This window comes from Coregonus lavaretus (assembly GCF_964263955.1).
Source record: "Coregonus lavaretus genome assembly, contig: HAP1_SCAFFOLD_204, whole genome shotgun sequence".
Lineage (NCBI taxonomy): Eukaryota > Metazoa > Chordata > Actinopteri > Salmoniformes > Salmonidae > Coregonus > Coregonus lavaretus.
Window position 1 is genome coordinate 537,288 of NW_028163741.1, and position 14,560 is coordinate 551,847.

The following is a 14,560-nucleotide window of genomic DNA, read 5'->3' on the forward strand; positions in this document are numbered from 1 at the left end:
TATGGCGTTGAAGCTCGTTTGGAGTTTTGTTAACACAGTGTCCAATGAAGGGCCAGATGTATACAAAATGGTGTCGTCCGCATAGAGGTGGATCCTAGCGTCACCAGCAGCAAGAGCGACATCATTGATTTACACAGAGAATAGAGTCGGCCCCAGAATTGAACCCTGTGGCACCCCCATAGAGACGGCCAGAGGTCCAGACAACAGGCCCTCCGATTTGACACATTGAACTCTATCTGAGAAGTAGTTGGTGAACCAGGCGAGGCAGTCATTTGAGAAACCAAGGCTATTTAGTCTGCCAATAAGAATGCGGTGGTTGACAGAGTCGAAAGCCTTGGCCAGGTCGATGAAGACGGCTGCACAGTACTGTCTATTATCGATCGCGGTTATAATATCGTTTAGGACCTTGAGCGTGGCTGAAGTGCACCCATGACCAGCTCGGAAACCGGATTGCAAAGCGGAGAAGGTACGGTGGGATTCGAAATGGTCGGTGATCTGTTTGTTAACTTGGCTTTCAAATACTTTCGAAAGGCAGGGCAGGATGTATATAGGTCTGTAACAGTTTGGATCTAGAGTGTCACCCCCTTTGAAGAGGGGGATGACCGCGGCAGCTTTCCAATCTCTGGGGATCTCAGACGTTACGAAAGAGAGGTTGAACAGGCTAGTAATAGGGGTTGCGACAATTTCGGCGGCTAGTTTTAGAAAGAAAGGGTCCAGATTGTCTAGCCCAGCTGATTTGTAGGGGTCCAGATTTTGCAGCTCTTTCAGAACATCAGCTATCTGAATTTGTGTGAAGGAGAAGCGGGGGGGGGGCATGGGCAAGTTGCAGCGGAGGGTGCAGAGTTGGTGGCCGGGGTAGTGGTAGCCAGGTGGAAAGCATGGCCAGCTGTAGCAAAATGCTTGTTGAAATTTTCGATTATTGTAGATTTATCGGTGGTGATAGTGTTTCCTAGCCTCAGTGCAGTGGGCAGCTGGGAGGAGGTGCTCTTACTCTCCATGGACTTTACAGTGTCCCAAAACTTTTTGGAGTTGGTGCTACAGGATGCAAATTTCTGTTTGAAAAAGCTAGCCTTTGCTTTCCTAACTGAATGTGTATATTGGTTCCTGACTTCCCTGAAAAGCTGCATTTCGCAGGGGCTGTTCGATGCTAATGCAGTACGCCACAGGGTGTTTTTGTGCTGGTCAAGGGCAGTCAAGTCTGAGGAGAACCAGGGGCTATATCTGTTCTTAGTTCTGCATTTTTTGAATGGGGCATGCTTATTTAAGATTGAGAGGAAAGCACATTTAAAGAACAACCAGGCATCCTCTACTGACGGAATGAGGTCAATTTCCATCCAGGATACCTGGGCTAGGTCAATTAGAAAGGCCTGCTCGCTAAAGTGTTTTAGGGAGCGTTTGACAGTGATGAGGGGTGGTCGTTTGACCACGGACCCATTACGGATGCAGGCAATAAGGCAGTGATCGCTGAGATCCTGGTTGAAGACAGCGGAGGTGTATTTAGAGGGTACATTTGTCAGGATGATATCTATGAGGGTGCCCATGTTTACAGATTTAGGGTTGTACCTGGTAGGTTCGTTGATAATTTGTGTGAGATTGAGGGCATCTAGTTTAGATTGTAGGTTGGCTAGGGTGTTAAGCATATCCCAATTTAGGTCACCAAGCAGTACAAATTCTGAGGATAGTTGGGGGGCAATCTGTTCACATATGGTGTCCAGGGCACAGCTCGGGGCTGAGGGGGGTCTGTAGCAAGCGGCAACAGTGAGCGACTTATTTCTGGAAAGGTGGATTTTTTAGAAATAGAAGCTCAAACTCTTTGGGCACAGACCTGGATAGTACGATAGAGCTCTGCAGGCTATCTCTACAGTAGATTGCAACCCCACCCCCTTTGGTAGTTCTATCGAGACGGAAAATGTTGTAGTTGGGGATGGACATTTCTGAATTTTTGGTGGCCTTCCTAAGCCAGGATTCAGACACTGCTAGATCAGGGTTGGCAGAGTATGCTAACGCAGTGAATAACTCAAACTTAGGGAGGAGGCTTCGGATGTTAACGTGCAAGAAACTAATGCTTTTACGGTTAAAGAAGTCAACAAATGATAACGCCTGGGTAGTAGGAGTGATACTGGGGGCTACAGGGCCTTGGTTAGCCTCTACATCACCAGAGGAACAGAGGAGGACTAGAATAAGGATACGGCTAAAGGTTTTACGAACTGGTCTTCTAGTGCGTTGGGTACAGAGATAAAAAGGGTCAGATTTCCGGGCGTTGTAGAATAGATTCAGGGCATTATGTACAGACAAGGATATGGAAGCACCAATTGAGTCGGTCTCCGCATGTATGGGGGGTGGGACAAAGGAGCTGTCTAAGGCAGGTTTAGCTGGGCTGGAGGATCTACAGTGAAATAGTACAATTAGAAATAACCGAAACAGCAATAAGCAAGGCATATTGACATGGGAGAGAGGCATAAAGCAATCACAGGTGTTATTCGAGAGAGCTAAGACAACAGCTGGTAATAGTGACAAAGTTTGGGCTGAGGCTAAACATAAACAGGATGCGGTACCGTATAAAGGAACAGTCCAGCAGGCATCCGCTGTATAGCTGAGTTATCATAAGGTCCAGTGAACAGCAATAGGAGAGTTCAGAGGTAGTTCGGGGGCTGCTACAGCACTGGCGAGCAAGAGGCCACGGCTTGCGTGTGCTAGCGGGTCGGGGCTAGCAGATGGATCTTCGTGGTCGACGTCGTAACGGGAAGCCTGTTGAAACCACATGAGACGATTTCGTCGGCAGACCAGTCATGTTGGATCGGCGGGGCTCCGTGTCAACACTAGGAGGTCCCGTCCGGTTGACAGAGAGGTAGATTGGCCTGGCTCAAGGCTAGCTCAAGGCTAACTGGTGCTTGATAAGGGGCAATGGTAATTAGCCAACGACAACAGCCATTTGGTTGAAACTAGCTGGTTGTGATGATCCGGCGCTAGGGTCCAATGATTCCGGCAGAAAATCCGATATGCTCTGGGTCGATAGCACGCTGTGCAGACTGGCTGACAAATTGTCCAGGCTAGAGCTGGCTGGTGGGTAGTGCAGGCCACGGACAATGGTTTAGACAACTAACGGTGGCTAATAGCAAGTAGCTAGCTAGCTGGCTACAACAGCCATTCGGTTGCAGCTAACTAGTTGCGATGATCCAGCGCTAGGGTCCAGTGATTCCGGCAGAAAATCCGATATGCTCTGGGTCGATAGCACGCTGTGCAGACTGGCCGACAAATTGTCCAGGCTAGAGCTAGTGCTGGCTGGTGGGTAGTGCAGGCCACGGAGAATAAAAGTTATAAAGAAATAATAGAATCCTTTCCACGTTGGGTGAGGCGGGTTGCAGGAAAGTATATTTAGTTAAAGAATGAAAAGTAAAATTGAGAAATATATACAAAATAGACAAAGAAACAAAAAAAACTGGCTATTTACAGAAGAACACTACAGAAAACACGACCGCACTGCTACGCCATCTTGGATCTGGGACGCAGACTTTGAAAACCTATTTGATGAATCACCCTACTAACTGGCCGTGAAAAAGATCCTATTCTGTCATATACCAAGTCCAGTAATAGATAGTGAATATCATTTAAAAATTACTTTTAATATGGATAGATTCCTCACTAAGTATTGAGTCAGTCTTACATATCACTGTAGAATAATGACCTGATAGACGCCTCACTTCATGTTACACTATTAGGTTAATTCATAGTCTTAGAAGGATCTCTGTCACGGGAGGTTATTTGGGGAGGACGGGCTCATGGTAATGGCTGGAGAATAATTAGTGGAATGTAATCAAATACATCCAGCATGGTTTCCATGTGTTTGATGCCATTCCCTTGACTCCATTCCAGCCATAATTATGAGCCGTCCTCCCCTCAGCAGCCTCCGCTGATCTCTGTACATTGTAGTTTAGGTTCCCTGTTGCTTTTTTTTAACAGCCCACCGCAAAATTGACTGTGGAAAAGAACAACAGGGTGACTAGTGGTGTATAAAGAATCCTGGAAATAAACAAGATCTCAACGCCCCAATAAAATCTGTGTTTTTGTTCGACCCCAAGGTGCAACATGGGTAACAACCAACAACAACAGCAGCCATGTAACAGCTCAGAGTCCAACTGCAACAGGAGGAAGATCCCACCTCAGGAGTCCCAGCTAAACGTTCTGGAGTACCCCCCCTGTTCCGCTCCTCCTCCTCCTCCTCTTCCTCCTCCTCCTCCTCCTCCTCAGGAGTCCCAGCTAAACGTTCTGGAGTACCCCCCCTGTGACTGCTCCCCTCCTCCTCCTCTTCCTCCTCCTCCTCCTCCTCCTCCTCCTCCTCAGGAGTCCCAGCTAAACGTTCTGGAGAACCCCCCCCGTGACTGCTCCCCTCCTCCTCCTCCTCCTCCTCCTCCTCCTCCTCCTCCTCAGGAGTCCCAGCTAAACGTTCTGGAGAACCCCCCCCGTGACTGCTCCGCTCCTCCTCTTCCTCCTCCTCAGGTAGCATTTCCACCACAAGCACAGAATTCTAAGGAACACATTTTTAAAACCCCTGTAAGAGCTATTGATGAGGATTCATCAGCAGACTATAAGATAAACATAGTTAATCACAACATGACGTACACAGAGCCAGGGTTAAACATGGGTACATCTCTGTTGCTAGGCAATACCTTAATGGGTTCCTCTCGATGGTGTAGTCACTGTGGGGGAAATAGGACCGTTTTATTCAGGCAATACCTTAATGGGTTCCTCTCGATGGTGTAGTCACTGTGGGGGAAATAGGACCGTTTTTTTCAGGCAATACCTTAATGGGTTCCTCTCGATGGTGTAGTCACTGTGGGGGAAATAGGACCGTTTTATTCAGGCAATACCTTAATGGATTCCTCTCGCTGGTGTTGTCACGGTGTTAGAAATGGTGAGGTGTGGAATCAGGCGCAGAAGCAGATGTACAGTCCAACAAGACTTTACTAGCGAGTGCAAAATAATCCAAAAACGGCCAGAGGCCAACAGACGCACACAGGCGTCAAAACGAGCGCACAAACACAGGGCGCAAAAACTCTCCTCAACCGAGGAGGAAGTAAATCGTAACTGGCGTACCGAAACACTGGTAACGCACAAACACCTGACACGAAACAATTACACACAACACTACACTAACAACAAGGAAACTAAATAGGGTGCTTAATGAGACATAACACAAGACAGGTGTGGCTAACAGACAAAACTAATCAAACAGGAAACATAGAACATGCAACGGTGGCAGCTAGAATTCCGGAGACGACGAACGCCGAAACCTGCCCGAACAAGGGAGAGAGGCAGCCTCGGCCGAAACCGTGACAGTACCCCCCCCTTGACGCGCGGCTCCAGACGTGCGCCGACTCCGGCCTTGGGGACGACCCGGAGGACGTGGAGCAGGGCGCGTCGGATACCCCCGATGGAATTCCGTCAGGAGCGACGGGTCCAAAATGTCTCTCCTCGGCACCCAGCACCGCTCCTCCGGACCATACCCCTCCCACTCCACTAGATACTGAAGACCCCCCATCCGACGTCTCGAATCCAAGATGGACCTCACGGAGTACGCCGGTGCCCCCTCGATGTCCAATGGGGGCGGGGGAGTCTCCCCTATCTCATTTTCTTGGAGCGGGCCCGCTACCACCGGCCTGAGAAGGGACACATGGAACGAGGGGTTAATACACTTATACTCCACAGGTAGCTGTAATCTATAACATACCTCGTTCAACCTTCTCAGGACTTTAAATGGCCCTACAAACCGCCGACCCAGTTTCCGACAGGGCAGGTCGGAGGGGCAGGTTTCTGGTAGAGAGCCAGACTCGATCACCAGGTGCGTACACCGGTCCCTCACTGCGGTGGAGATCAGCGCTCGCCTTCTGACGTCGGAGGGCCCGCTGCAGGTGGACGTGTGCAGCGTTCCAAGTCTCCTCCGAGCGCCGCGCCCACTCATCCACCGCAGGAGCCTCGATCTGGCTCTGCTGCCAGGGTGCCAGAACCGGCTGGTAACCTAACACACATTGAAATGGAGTCAGGTTAGTGGAGGAATGGCGTAGGGAATTCTGGGCCATCTCGGCCCAGGGAACGTACCTTGACCACTCCTCCGGCCGGTCCCGGCAGTATGTTCTGAGAAACCTACCCACATCCTGGTTTACGCGTTCCACCTGCCCATTACTCTCCGGGTGGTACCCCGAGGTGAGGCTCACCGAGACCCCCAACCGCTCCATAAACGCTCTCCAGACTCTGGAGGTGAATTGGGGACCCCGATCAGCCACAATGTCCTCGGGTACCCCGTAGTGCCGGAACACATGGGTGAACAGTGCCTCGGCAGTTTGTAGGGCAGTAGGAAGACCCGGCATGGGGAGCAAACGACAGGCCTTAGAGAACCGGTCCACAACGACCAGGATGGTAGTATTACCTTGGGAGAGGGGAAGGTCTGTTATAAAGTCCACAGAGAGGTGGGACCATGGTCGTTGTGGAACGGGCAGGGGTAGCAACTTACCCCTAGGCAGATGTCTAGGCGCCTTACACTGGGCGCACACCGAGCAGGAGGAAACATAAACCCTCACATCCCTTGCGAACGTGGGCCACCAGTACTTGGCACTAAGACAGTGCACTGTCCGGCCGATACCCGGATGTCCAGAGGAGGGTGACGTGTGAGCCCAATAGATCAATCGATCCCGAACCTCGAGCGGAACGTACCTCCGACCCTCCGGGCACTGTGGTGGACTAGGGTCGGTGCGTAACGCCCGCTCGAGTTCAGCATCGACCTCCCACAGTACCGGTGCCACCAGACACGACTCAGGCAGTATGGGAGTGGGCTCCACGGACCTCTCCTCCGTGTCATACCGCCGAGACAGCGCATCTGCCTTACCATTCTGTGACCCAGGGATGTACGTGATCTTAAAAGTGAACCTGGTCAAGAACATACTCCATCTTGCCTGGCGAGGGTTCAGCCTCCTCGCCGCCCGGATGTACTCCAGGTTACGGTGGTCCGTCAAAATGAGGAAAGGGTGTTGAGCCCCCTCAAGCCAGTGCCTCCACACCTTTAGAGCCTGTACCACGGCTAACAGCTCCCTGTCCCCTACGTCATAGTTCCGCTCCGCCGGACTGAGCTTCTTAGAATAAAAAGCACAGGGGCGGAGTTTAGGTGGCGCGCCAGACCGTTGTGAAAGCACGGCTCCTAAACCGGCCTCTGACGCGTCCACCTCTACCTGGAACGGCAAAGAGGGATCCGGATGCGCCAGCACCGGGGCCTAAAGGTAAACAGGTCCTTCAGCCTCCCAAACGCCCTGTCCGCCTCGGCCGACCACTGCAGACGCACCGGACCCCCCTTCAAAAGAGACGTGATGGGAGCTGCCACCTGTCCAAAACCCCGGATAAACCTCCTGTAGTAATTTGCAAACCCCAAAAACTGCTGCACCTCCTTCACAGTGGTTGGTGTTTGCCAATAACGCACGGCCGACACCCGGTCTACCTCCATCTTCACCCCTGACGCAGACAACTGATAACCCAAAAAGGAGACCGACTCCTGGAAAAACAGACACTTCTCTGCCTTCACATACAGGTCGTGCTCCACCAGCCTCCGCAACACTCTACGCACCAGGGCCACATGCTCGACACGGGTAGGCGAGTACACGAGAATGTCATCAATGTACACAACCACCCCCTGCCCCTGCATGTCCCTGAAGATCTCATCCACGAATGATTGGAAAACTGACGGAGCGTTCATCAACCCGTATGGCATGACCAGATACTCGTAATGGCCCGAGGTGGTACTAAAGGCTGTCTTCCATTCATCACCCTCCCTGATGCGCACCAAGTTGTACGCGCTCCTGAGATCTAATTTAGTGAAGAAACGCGCCCCATGCAACGACTCAGTCATGGTCGCAATCAGCGGGAGTGGATAACTGTACTTCACCGTAATCTGATTGAGACCACGGTAATCGATGCACGGGCGCAAACCACCATCCTTTTTCTTCACAAAAAAGAAACTCGAGGACGCAGGGGAAGTGGAAGGCCGTATGTATCCTTGTCTCAGAGATTCGTCTATGTAAATCTCCATAGCTTTCTTCTCCTCCTGAGACAGAGGATACACATGGCTCCGTGGGAGCGCAGCTCCTGCCTGGAGGTCTATCGCACAATCTCCCTGCCTATGGGGTGGCAACCGCGTCGCCCTCGCCTTACTAAACGCAATAGCCAAATCCCCATACTCAGGGGGAACGTGAAATGCGGGCACCTGGTTTGGACTCTCCACCGAGGTAGCCCCTACGGAAACGCCCAAACATCTACCCACACACTGAGCAGACCACTCCATCAGAGCCCTCTCCTGCCACGAAATAGCTGGGTTATGGGTACTCAACCAGGGCATGCCCAGCACCACCGGATACGCAGGAGAATCAATCAGGAACAGCTGAATCATCTCCTGATGATCCCCCTGCGCACACATCCTAAGTGGCGCCGTGACCTCCCTGATTAAGCCCGTACCCAACGGACGACTATCTAGGGCATGAACGGGGAAAGGAACATCAACAGAAACAAGGGGAATCCCTAACGCTAAACAAAACTTTTTATCAATAAAATTCCCAGCCGCGCCTGAATCTACCAGCGCCTTATGCTGGGAATGAGGTGCTACCTGTGGAAAACGCACAGGCATCCAAAAATGGGCAACAGTGAGCTCTGGGTGAGTGGGGCGCCTACTCACCTGGAGGGAATCCCCAGTGCGGGACCTGTCGTCATCCTCCCTAGGAGGCCATCCCCAGCACCTAGCCGCGGTGTGTCCTCCCCGACCACAGTTGGTGCAGTGGATGGACCCCCTAACCAACCGACTCCTCCTCTCTCTAGCGCCAGCGCCCCCGAGCACCATAGGACACGGCTCGGAGGCGCTGGAGGGTGAAATGGACGGACCCCCCTCAGGACGTCCGCGGGTGGCCAATAGGTTATCCAGCCTGATGGACATGTCGACCAGCTGGTCGAAAGAGAGACTGGTGTCCCTACAAGCCAGCTCCCGACGGACGTCCTCTCGTAGGCTACATCTGCATAGATCGACGAGGGCCCGCTCATTCCACCCTGCATCTGCCGCTAGAGTACGGAATTCGAGAGCGAATTCTTGGGCACTCCTCCTCCCCTGCCGGAGGAAGACCAGACGCTCCCCCGCCGCTTTCCCCTCCGGGGGATGGTCAAACACCGCCTTGAAGCGGCGGGAGAACTCGTTGTAGGTGATAGTCTCGGCGTCGATCTTCCTCCACTCCGCGTTGGCCCACTCCAACGCCTTCCCGGACAGGCAGGAGATCAGGGCGGACACGCTCTCATGCCCCGAGGGTGCCGGGTGTACGGTGGCCAGGTACAGCTCCACCTGGAGGAGGAATCCCTGACACCCAGCCGCGGTTCCGTCGTAGGCCCTCGGGAGAGAGAGTCGGATTCCTCGGGGTTCTGGCGCTGGAATGGGCGGACTGGCCGATGGTGCTGGCAGGGAGGGAGGTGGTGGAGGCGCTCCCCAGCCTCGGAGCGTGGTGATCACCTCCTGCAGGGCGGTCCCCATCTGCTGTATCTGGTCCTGTTGTTCCCGAACCTGGACCTCCAGTCTCGTCGGGGCTGCTTCGGCTCCTGCTGATTCCATGTCAAAGGGTGTGTAATTCTGTCACGGTGTTAGAAATGGTGAGGTGTGGAATCAGGCGCAGAAGCAGATGTACAGTCCAACAAGACTTTACTAGCGAGTGCAAAATAATCCAAAAACGGCCAGAGGCCAACAGACGCACACAGGCGTCAAAACGAGCGCACAAACACAGGGCGCAAAAACTCTCCTCAACCGAGGAGGAAGTAAATCGTAACTGGCGTACCGAAACACTGGTAACGCACAAACACCTGACACGAAACAATTACACACAACACTACACTAACAACAAGGAAACTAAATAGGGTGCTTAATGAGACATAACACAAGACAGGTGTGGCTAACAGACAAAACTAATCAAACAGGAAACATAGAACATGCAACGGTGGCAGCTAGAATTCCGGAGACGACGAACGCCGAAACCTGCCCGAACAAGGGAGAGAGGCAGCCTCGGCCGAAACCGTGACAGGTGTAGTCACTGTGGGGGAAATAGGACCGTTTTATTCAGGCAATACCTTAATGGGTTCCTCTCGCTGGTGTAGTCACTGTGGGGGAAATAGGACCGTTTTATTCAGGCAATACCTTAATGGGTTCCTCTCGCTGGTGTAGTCACTGTGGGGGAAATAGGACCGTTTTATTCAGGCAATACCTTAATGGGTTCCTCTCGATGGTGTAGTCACTGTGGGGGAAATAGGACCGTTTTGTTCTCTTTTCATCTGACCTGTCTTCGGGTCGAATTCCTCGCTCCTCCCTAATCCACGGCTGTCCTGCCTTGTCAGTGACTTAAACCAGACTGTTGCCCGTTGCATCTCTCCTTAGGCATAGTCCTGGAACGGAGCCAGGGTTGAACAGAGTTCAGACTAAACATGGTTAATCACAGCATGAGGGGCGTTGGGACTGAGTGGTACAGAGGGAGGAGGCTGGTATATGTTTGAGAGATTGATTATGGACCTGCCATGTTTTAAGCCATTTAAGTACCGATTGAGGGGTTTGGGGATCAATTAAGGGGTCAGAATGAAGTCAGGGAATGCCTCTGTTATTTTTGCATGACAGGGCTTGGTCCCACCACTATTGTTTGCAGACACGGAACTAGAAGGGAGGGAAGTCAGATACCGCCATTAAGGAAGTGGGCGGAGCGGTCAGGAGGTGAAAACTGGAGACAGTGGTGGAGGAACCAAAGAGGGAGGGATTAAGCTGAAATATATGTAAAGTGACTATATAAACTAAGAGCTGAGAGGTGGACAGTTACAGTGGCGAGAACAAGTATTTGATACACTGCCGATTTTGCAGGTTTTCCTACTTACAAAGCATGTAGAGGTCTGTAATTTTTATCATAGGTACACTTCAACTGTGAGAGACGGAATCTAAAACAAAAATCCAGAAAATCACATTGTATGATTTTTAAGTAATTAATTAGCATTTTATTGCATGACATAAGTATTTGATCACCTACCAACCAGTACGAATTCCGGCTCTCACAGACCTGTTAGTTTTTCTTTAAGAAGCCCTCCTGTTCTCCACTCATTACCTGTATTAACTGCACCTGTTTGAACTCGTTACCTATATAAAAGACACCTGTCCACACACTCAATCAAACAGACTCCAACCTCTCCACAACGGCCAAGTCCAGAGAGCTGTGTAAGGACATCAGGGATAAAATTGTAGACCTGCACAAGGCTGGGATGGGCTACAGGACAATAGGCAAGCTGCTTGGTGAGAAGGTAATAACTGTTGGCGCAATTATTAGAAAATGGAAGAAGTTCAAGATGACGGTCAATCACCCTTGGTCTGGGGCTCCATGCAAGATCTCACCTCGTGGGGCATCAATGATCATGAGGAAGGTGAGGGATCAGCCCAGAACTACACGGCAGGACCTGGTCAATGACCTGAAGAGAGCTGGGACCACAGTCTCAAAGAAAACCATTAGTAACACACTACGCCGTCATGGATTAAAATCCTGCAGCGCACGCAAGGTCCCCCTGCTCAAGCCAGCGCATGTCCCGTCCCGTCTGAAGTTTGCCAATGACCATCTGGATGATCCAGAGGAGGAATGGGAGAAGGTCATGTGGTCTGAAGAGACAAAAATAGAGCTTTTTGGTCTAAACTCCACTCGCCGTGTTTGGAGGAAGAAGAAGGATGAGTACAACCCCAAGAACACCATCCCAACCGTGAAGTATGGAGGTGGAAACATCTTTCTTTGGGAATGCTTTTCTGCAAAGGGGACAGGACGACCGCACCGTATTGAGGGGAGGATGGATGGGGCCATGTATCGCGAGATCTTGGCCAACAACCTCCTTCCCTTAGTAAGAGCATTGAAGATGGGTCGTGGCTGGGTCTTCCAGCATTACAACGGCCCGAAAACACACAGCCAGGGCAACTAAGGAGTGGCTCCGTAAGAAGCATCTCAAGGTCCTGGAGTGGCCTAGCCAGTCTCCAGACCTGAACCCAATAGAACATCTTTGGAGGGAGCTGAAAGTCCGTATTGGCCAGCGACAGCCCCGAAACCTCAAGGATCTGGAGAAGTTCTGTATGGAGGAGTGGGCCAAAATCCCTGCTGCAGTGTGTGCAAACCTGGTCAAGACCTACAGGAAACGTATGATCTCTGTAATTGCAAACAAAGGTTTCTGTACCAAATATAAAGTTCTGCTTTTCTGTTGTATCAAATACTTATGTCATGCAATAAAATGCAAATTAATTACTTAAAAATCATACAATTTGATTTTCTGGATTTTTGTTTTAGATTCCGTCTCTCACAGTTGAAGTGTACCTATGATAAAAATTACAGACCTCTACATGCTTTGTAAGTAGGAAAACCTGCAAAATCGGCAGTGTATCAAATACATGTTCTCCCCACTGTAGATGCTCTGCAGACTATTCTATTGCTTGTGTAATAAAGTCTATCTTTAATTCTACAAAAACTCTGAAATACTTTGTGTTTACTGAGGACAAAGACAATTTTCCACAACACTATTTCCTGTATTCTATTTCCTGTATTCTAGAGCCTGAATTATTTCAAATAAAGGTAGCCATTCTAGCCAATACCAGCGGTTACGATTTAGTCATAATCGATTGATCAAATAAGGGGGTCATTTCTCTCATTTGCCTTCAGAAAGCATTCAACCCCCTTGATTTTCTCCACATTTTGTTGTGTTACAGCCTGAATTTAAAATGGATTAAATTGAGATTGTGTGTCTCTAGTCTACAAACAACATCCCAAAATGTCAAAGTGGAATTTAGTATTCAACCCCTTTGTTATGGCAAGCCTAAATAAGTTCAGGAGTAAACATTTGCTTAACAAGTCACATAATAAGTTGCATGGACTCATTCTGTGTGCAATAATAGTGTTTAACATGATTTTTGAATAACTACCTCATCTCTGTTCTCCACACATACAATTATCTGTAAGGTCCCTCGTCAAGTATTGAATTTCAAGCACAGATTCAACCACAAAGTCCAGGGAGGTTTTCTGATGCCTTGCAAAGAAAGGCACCCATTGGTAGATGGGTAAAAAAAGCAGACAAATGTATATCCCTTTGAGCATGGTGAAGCTATTAATTACCCTTTGAATGGTGTATCACTACACCCAGTCACTACAAAGATACAGGCCTCCTTCCTAACTCAGTTGCCGGAGAGGAAGGAAACTGAAGCCAATAGTAATTTTAAAACAGTTACAGAGTTGAATGGTTGTGATAGGACATAACTGAGGATGGATCAACAACATTGTAGTTACTCCACAATACTAACCTAAATGACAGAGTGAAAAGAAGGAAGCCTGTACATAATACAAATATTCCAAAACATGGGAGGAAAACCTCATTCACCTTTGAGCAGGACAATAACCTAAAACACAAGGCCAAATCTACACTGCTTACCAAGATGACATTGAATGTTCCTGAGTGGCCTAGTTACAGTTTTGACTTAAACTGGTTTGAATCTATGGCAAGACTGTAAAATGGCTGTCTAGCAATGATCAACAACCAACTTGACAGAGCTTGATTTCTTTCTCTTTAAAGATTGATGGAACATTCCAGAACAATCCAGGTGTGCAAAGCTCTTAGAGACACAGACACGCTATATTTCTGCCAAAGGTGTTTCTAACATGTATTGACTCAGGTGGTCTAATCAAGATAAATTATTGTTTTATTATTCATAAATGTTTGAATTTTTCTTCCACTTTCATATTACATTGTATTTTGTGTAGATCTTTGACAAAAAAAAAAGTACAATGAAATTAATTTTAATCCCACTTTGTAACGTAACGAAATGTGGAAAAAGTCAAGGGGGTTGAATCCTTTCCGAAGGCACTGTAATTGATATTTTGACTGGGGGGCCATTTGATTGGGGGGAGGTGTCCAAATGTATCTTATTTTGTCCTCTTCCTCCACAGGTGAAGAGCCTGGTCCCCCGGCAGGCCACCTCTAACAGGAGGACAGACCGGGTCCAGGTGGGTCTACAGGCCAGGACCATTGCCATGCTGCAGGAGCTGTCGGAGCTGGAGACACACATCCCCGTCATCAAACAGCAGCTGCACATCGCCATGAAGAAGAAGAGGGAGCTGGAGCAGTACCAGCAGACATACAAGATGACAGAGTAGAGACTGGTACCAGCAGACATACAAGATGACAGAGTAGAGACGGTACCAGCAGACATACAAGATGACAGAGTAGAGACGGTACCAGCAGACATACAAGATGACAGAGTAGAGACGGTACCAGCAGACATACAAGATGACAGAGTAGAGACTGGTACCAGCAGACATACAAGATGACAGAGTAGAGACGGTACCAGCAGACATACAAGATGACAGAGTAGAGACGGTACCAGCAGACATACTAGATGACAGAGTAGAGACTGGTACCAGCAGACATACAAGATGACAGAGTAGAGACGGTACCAGCAGACATACTAGATGACAGAGTAGAGACGGTACCAGCAGACATA

At 49.7% G+C, this 14,560-nt stretch overlaps 1 protein-coding gene across 1 annotated transcript in view; it reads left to right on the plus strand.

Moving 5' to 3' along the window:
• The window catches only part of LOC311117814 (glutamate receptor ionotropic, NMDA 3A-like), a gene marked incomplete at both ends in the record, with an annotated part of 85,647 nt that extends 71,434 nt beyond the window's left edge, over positions 1 to 14,213 (plus strand). The window contains 2 exons of the mRNA XM_084192722.1: positions 4,080 to 4,179; positions 14,007 to 14,213. Coding sequence (XP_084048848.1) covers positions 4,080 to 4,179; positions 14,007 to 14,213 — 307 coding nt within the window. The remainder of the gene's footprint in view (positions 1 to 4,079; positions 4,180 to 14,006) is intronic.
• Positions 14,214 to 14,560: the final 347 nt, after the last annotated feature.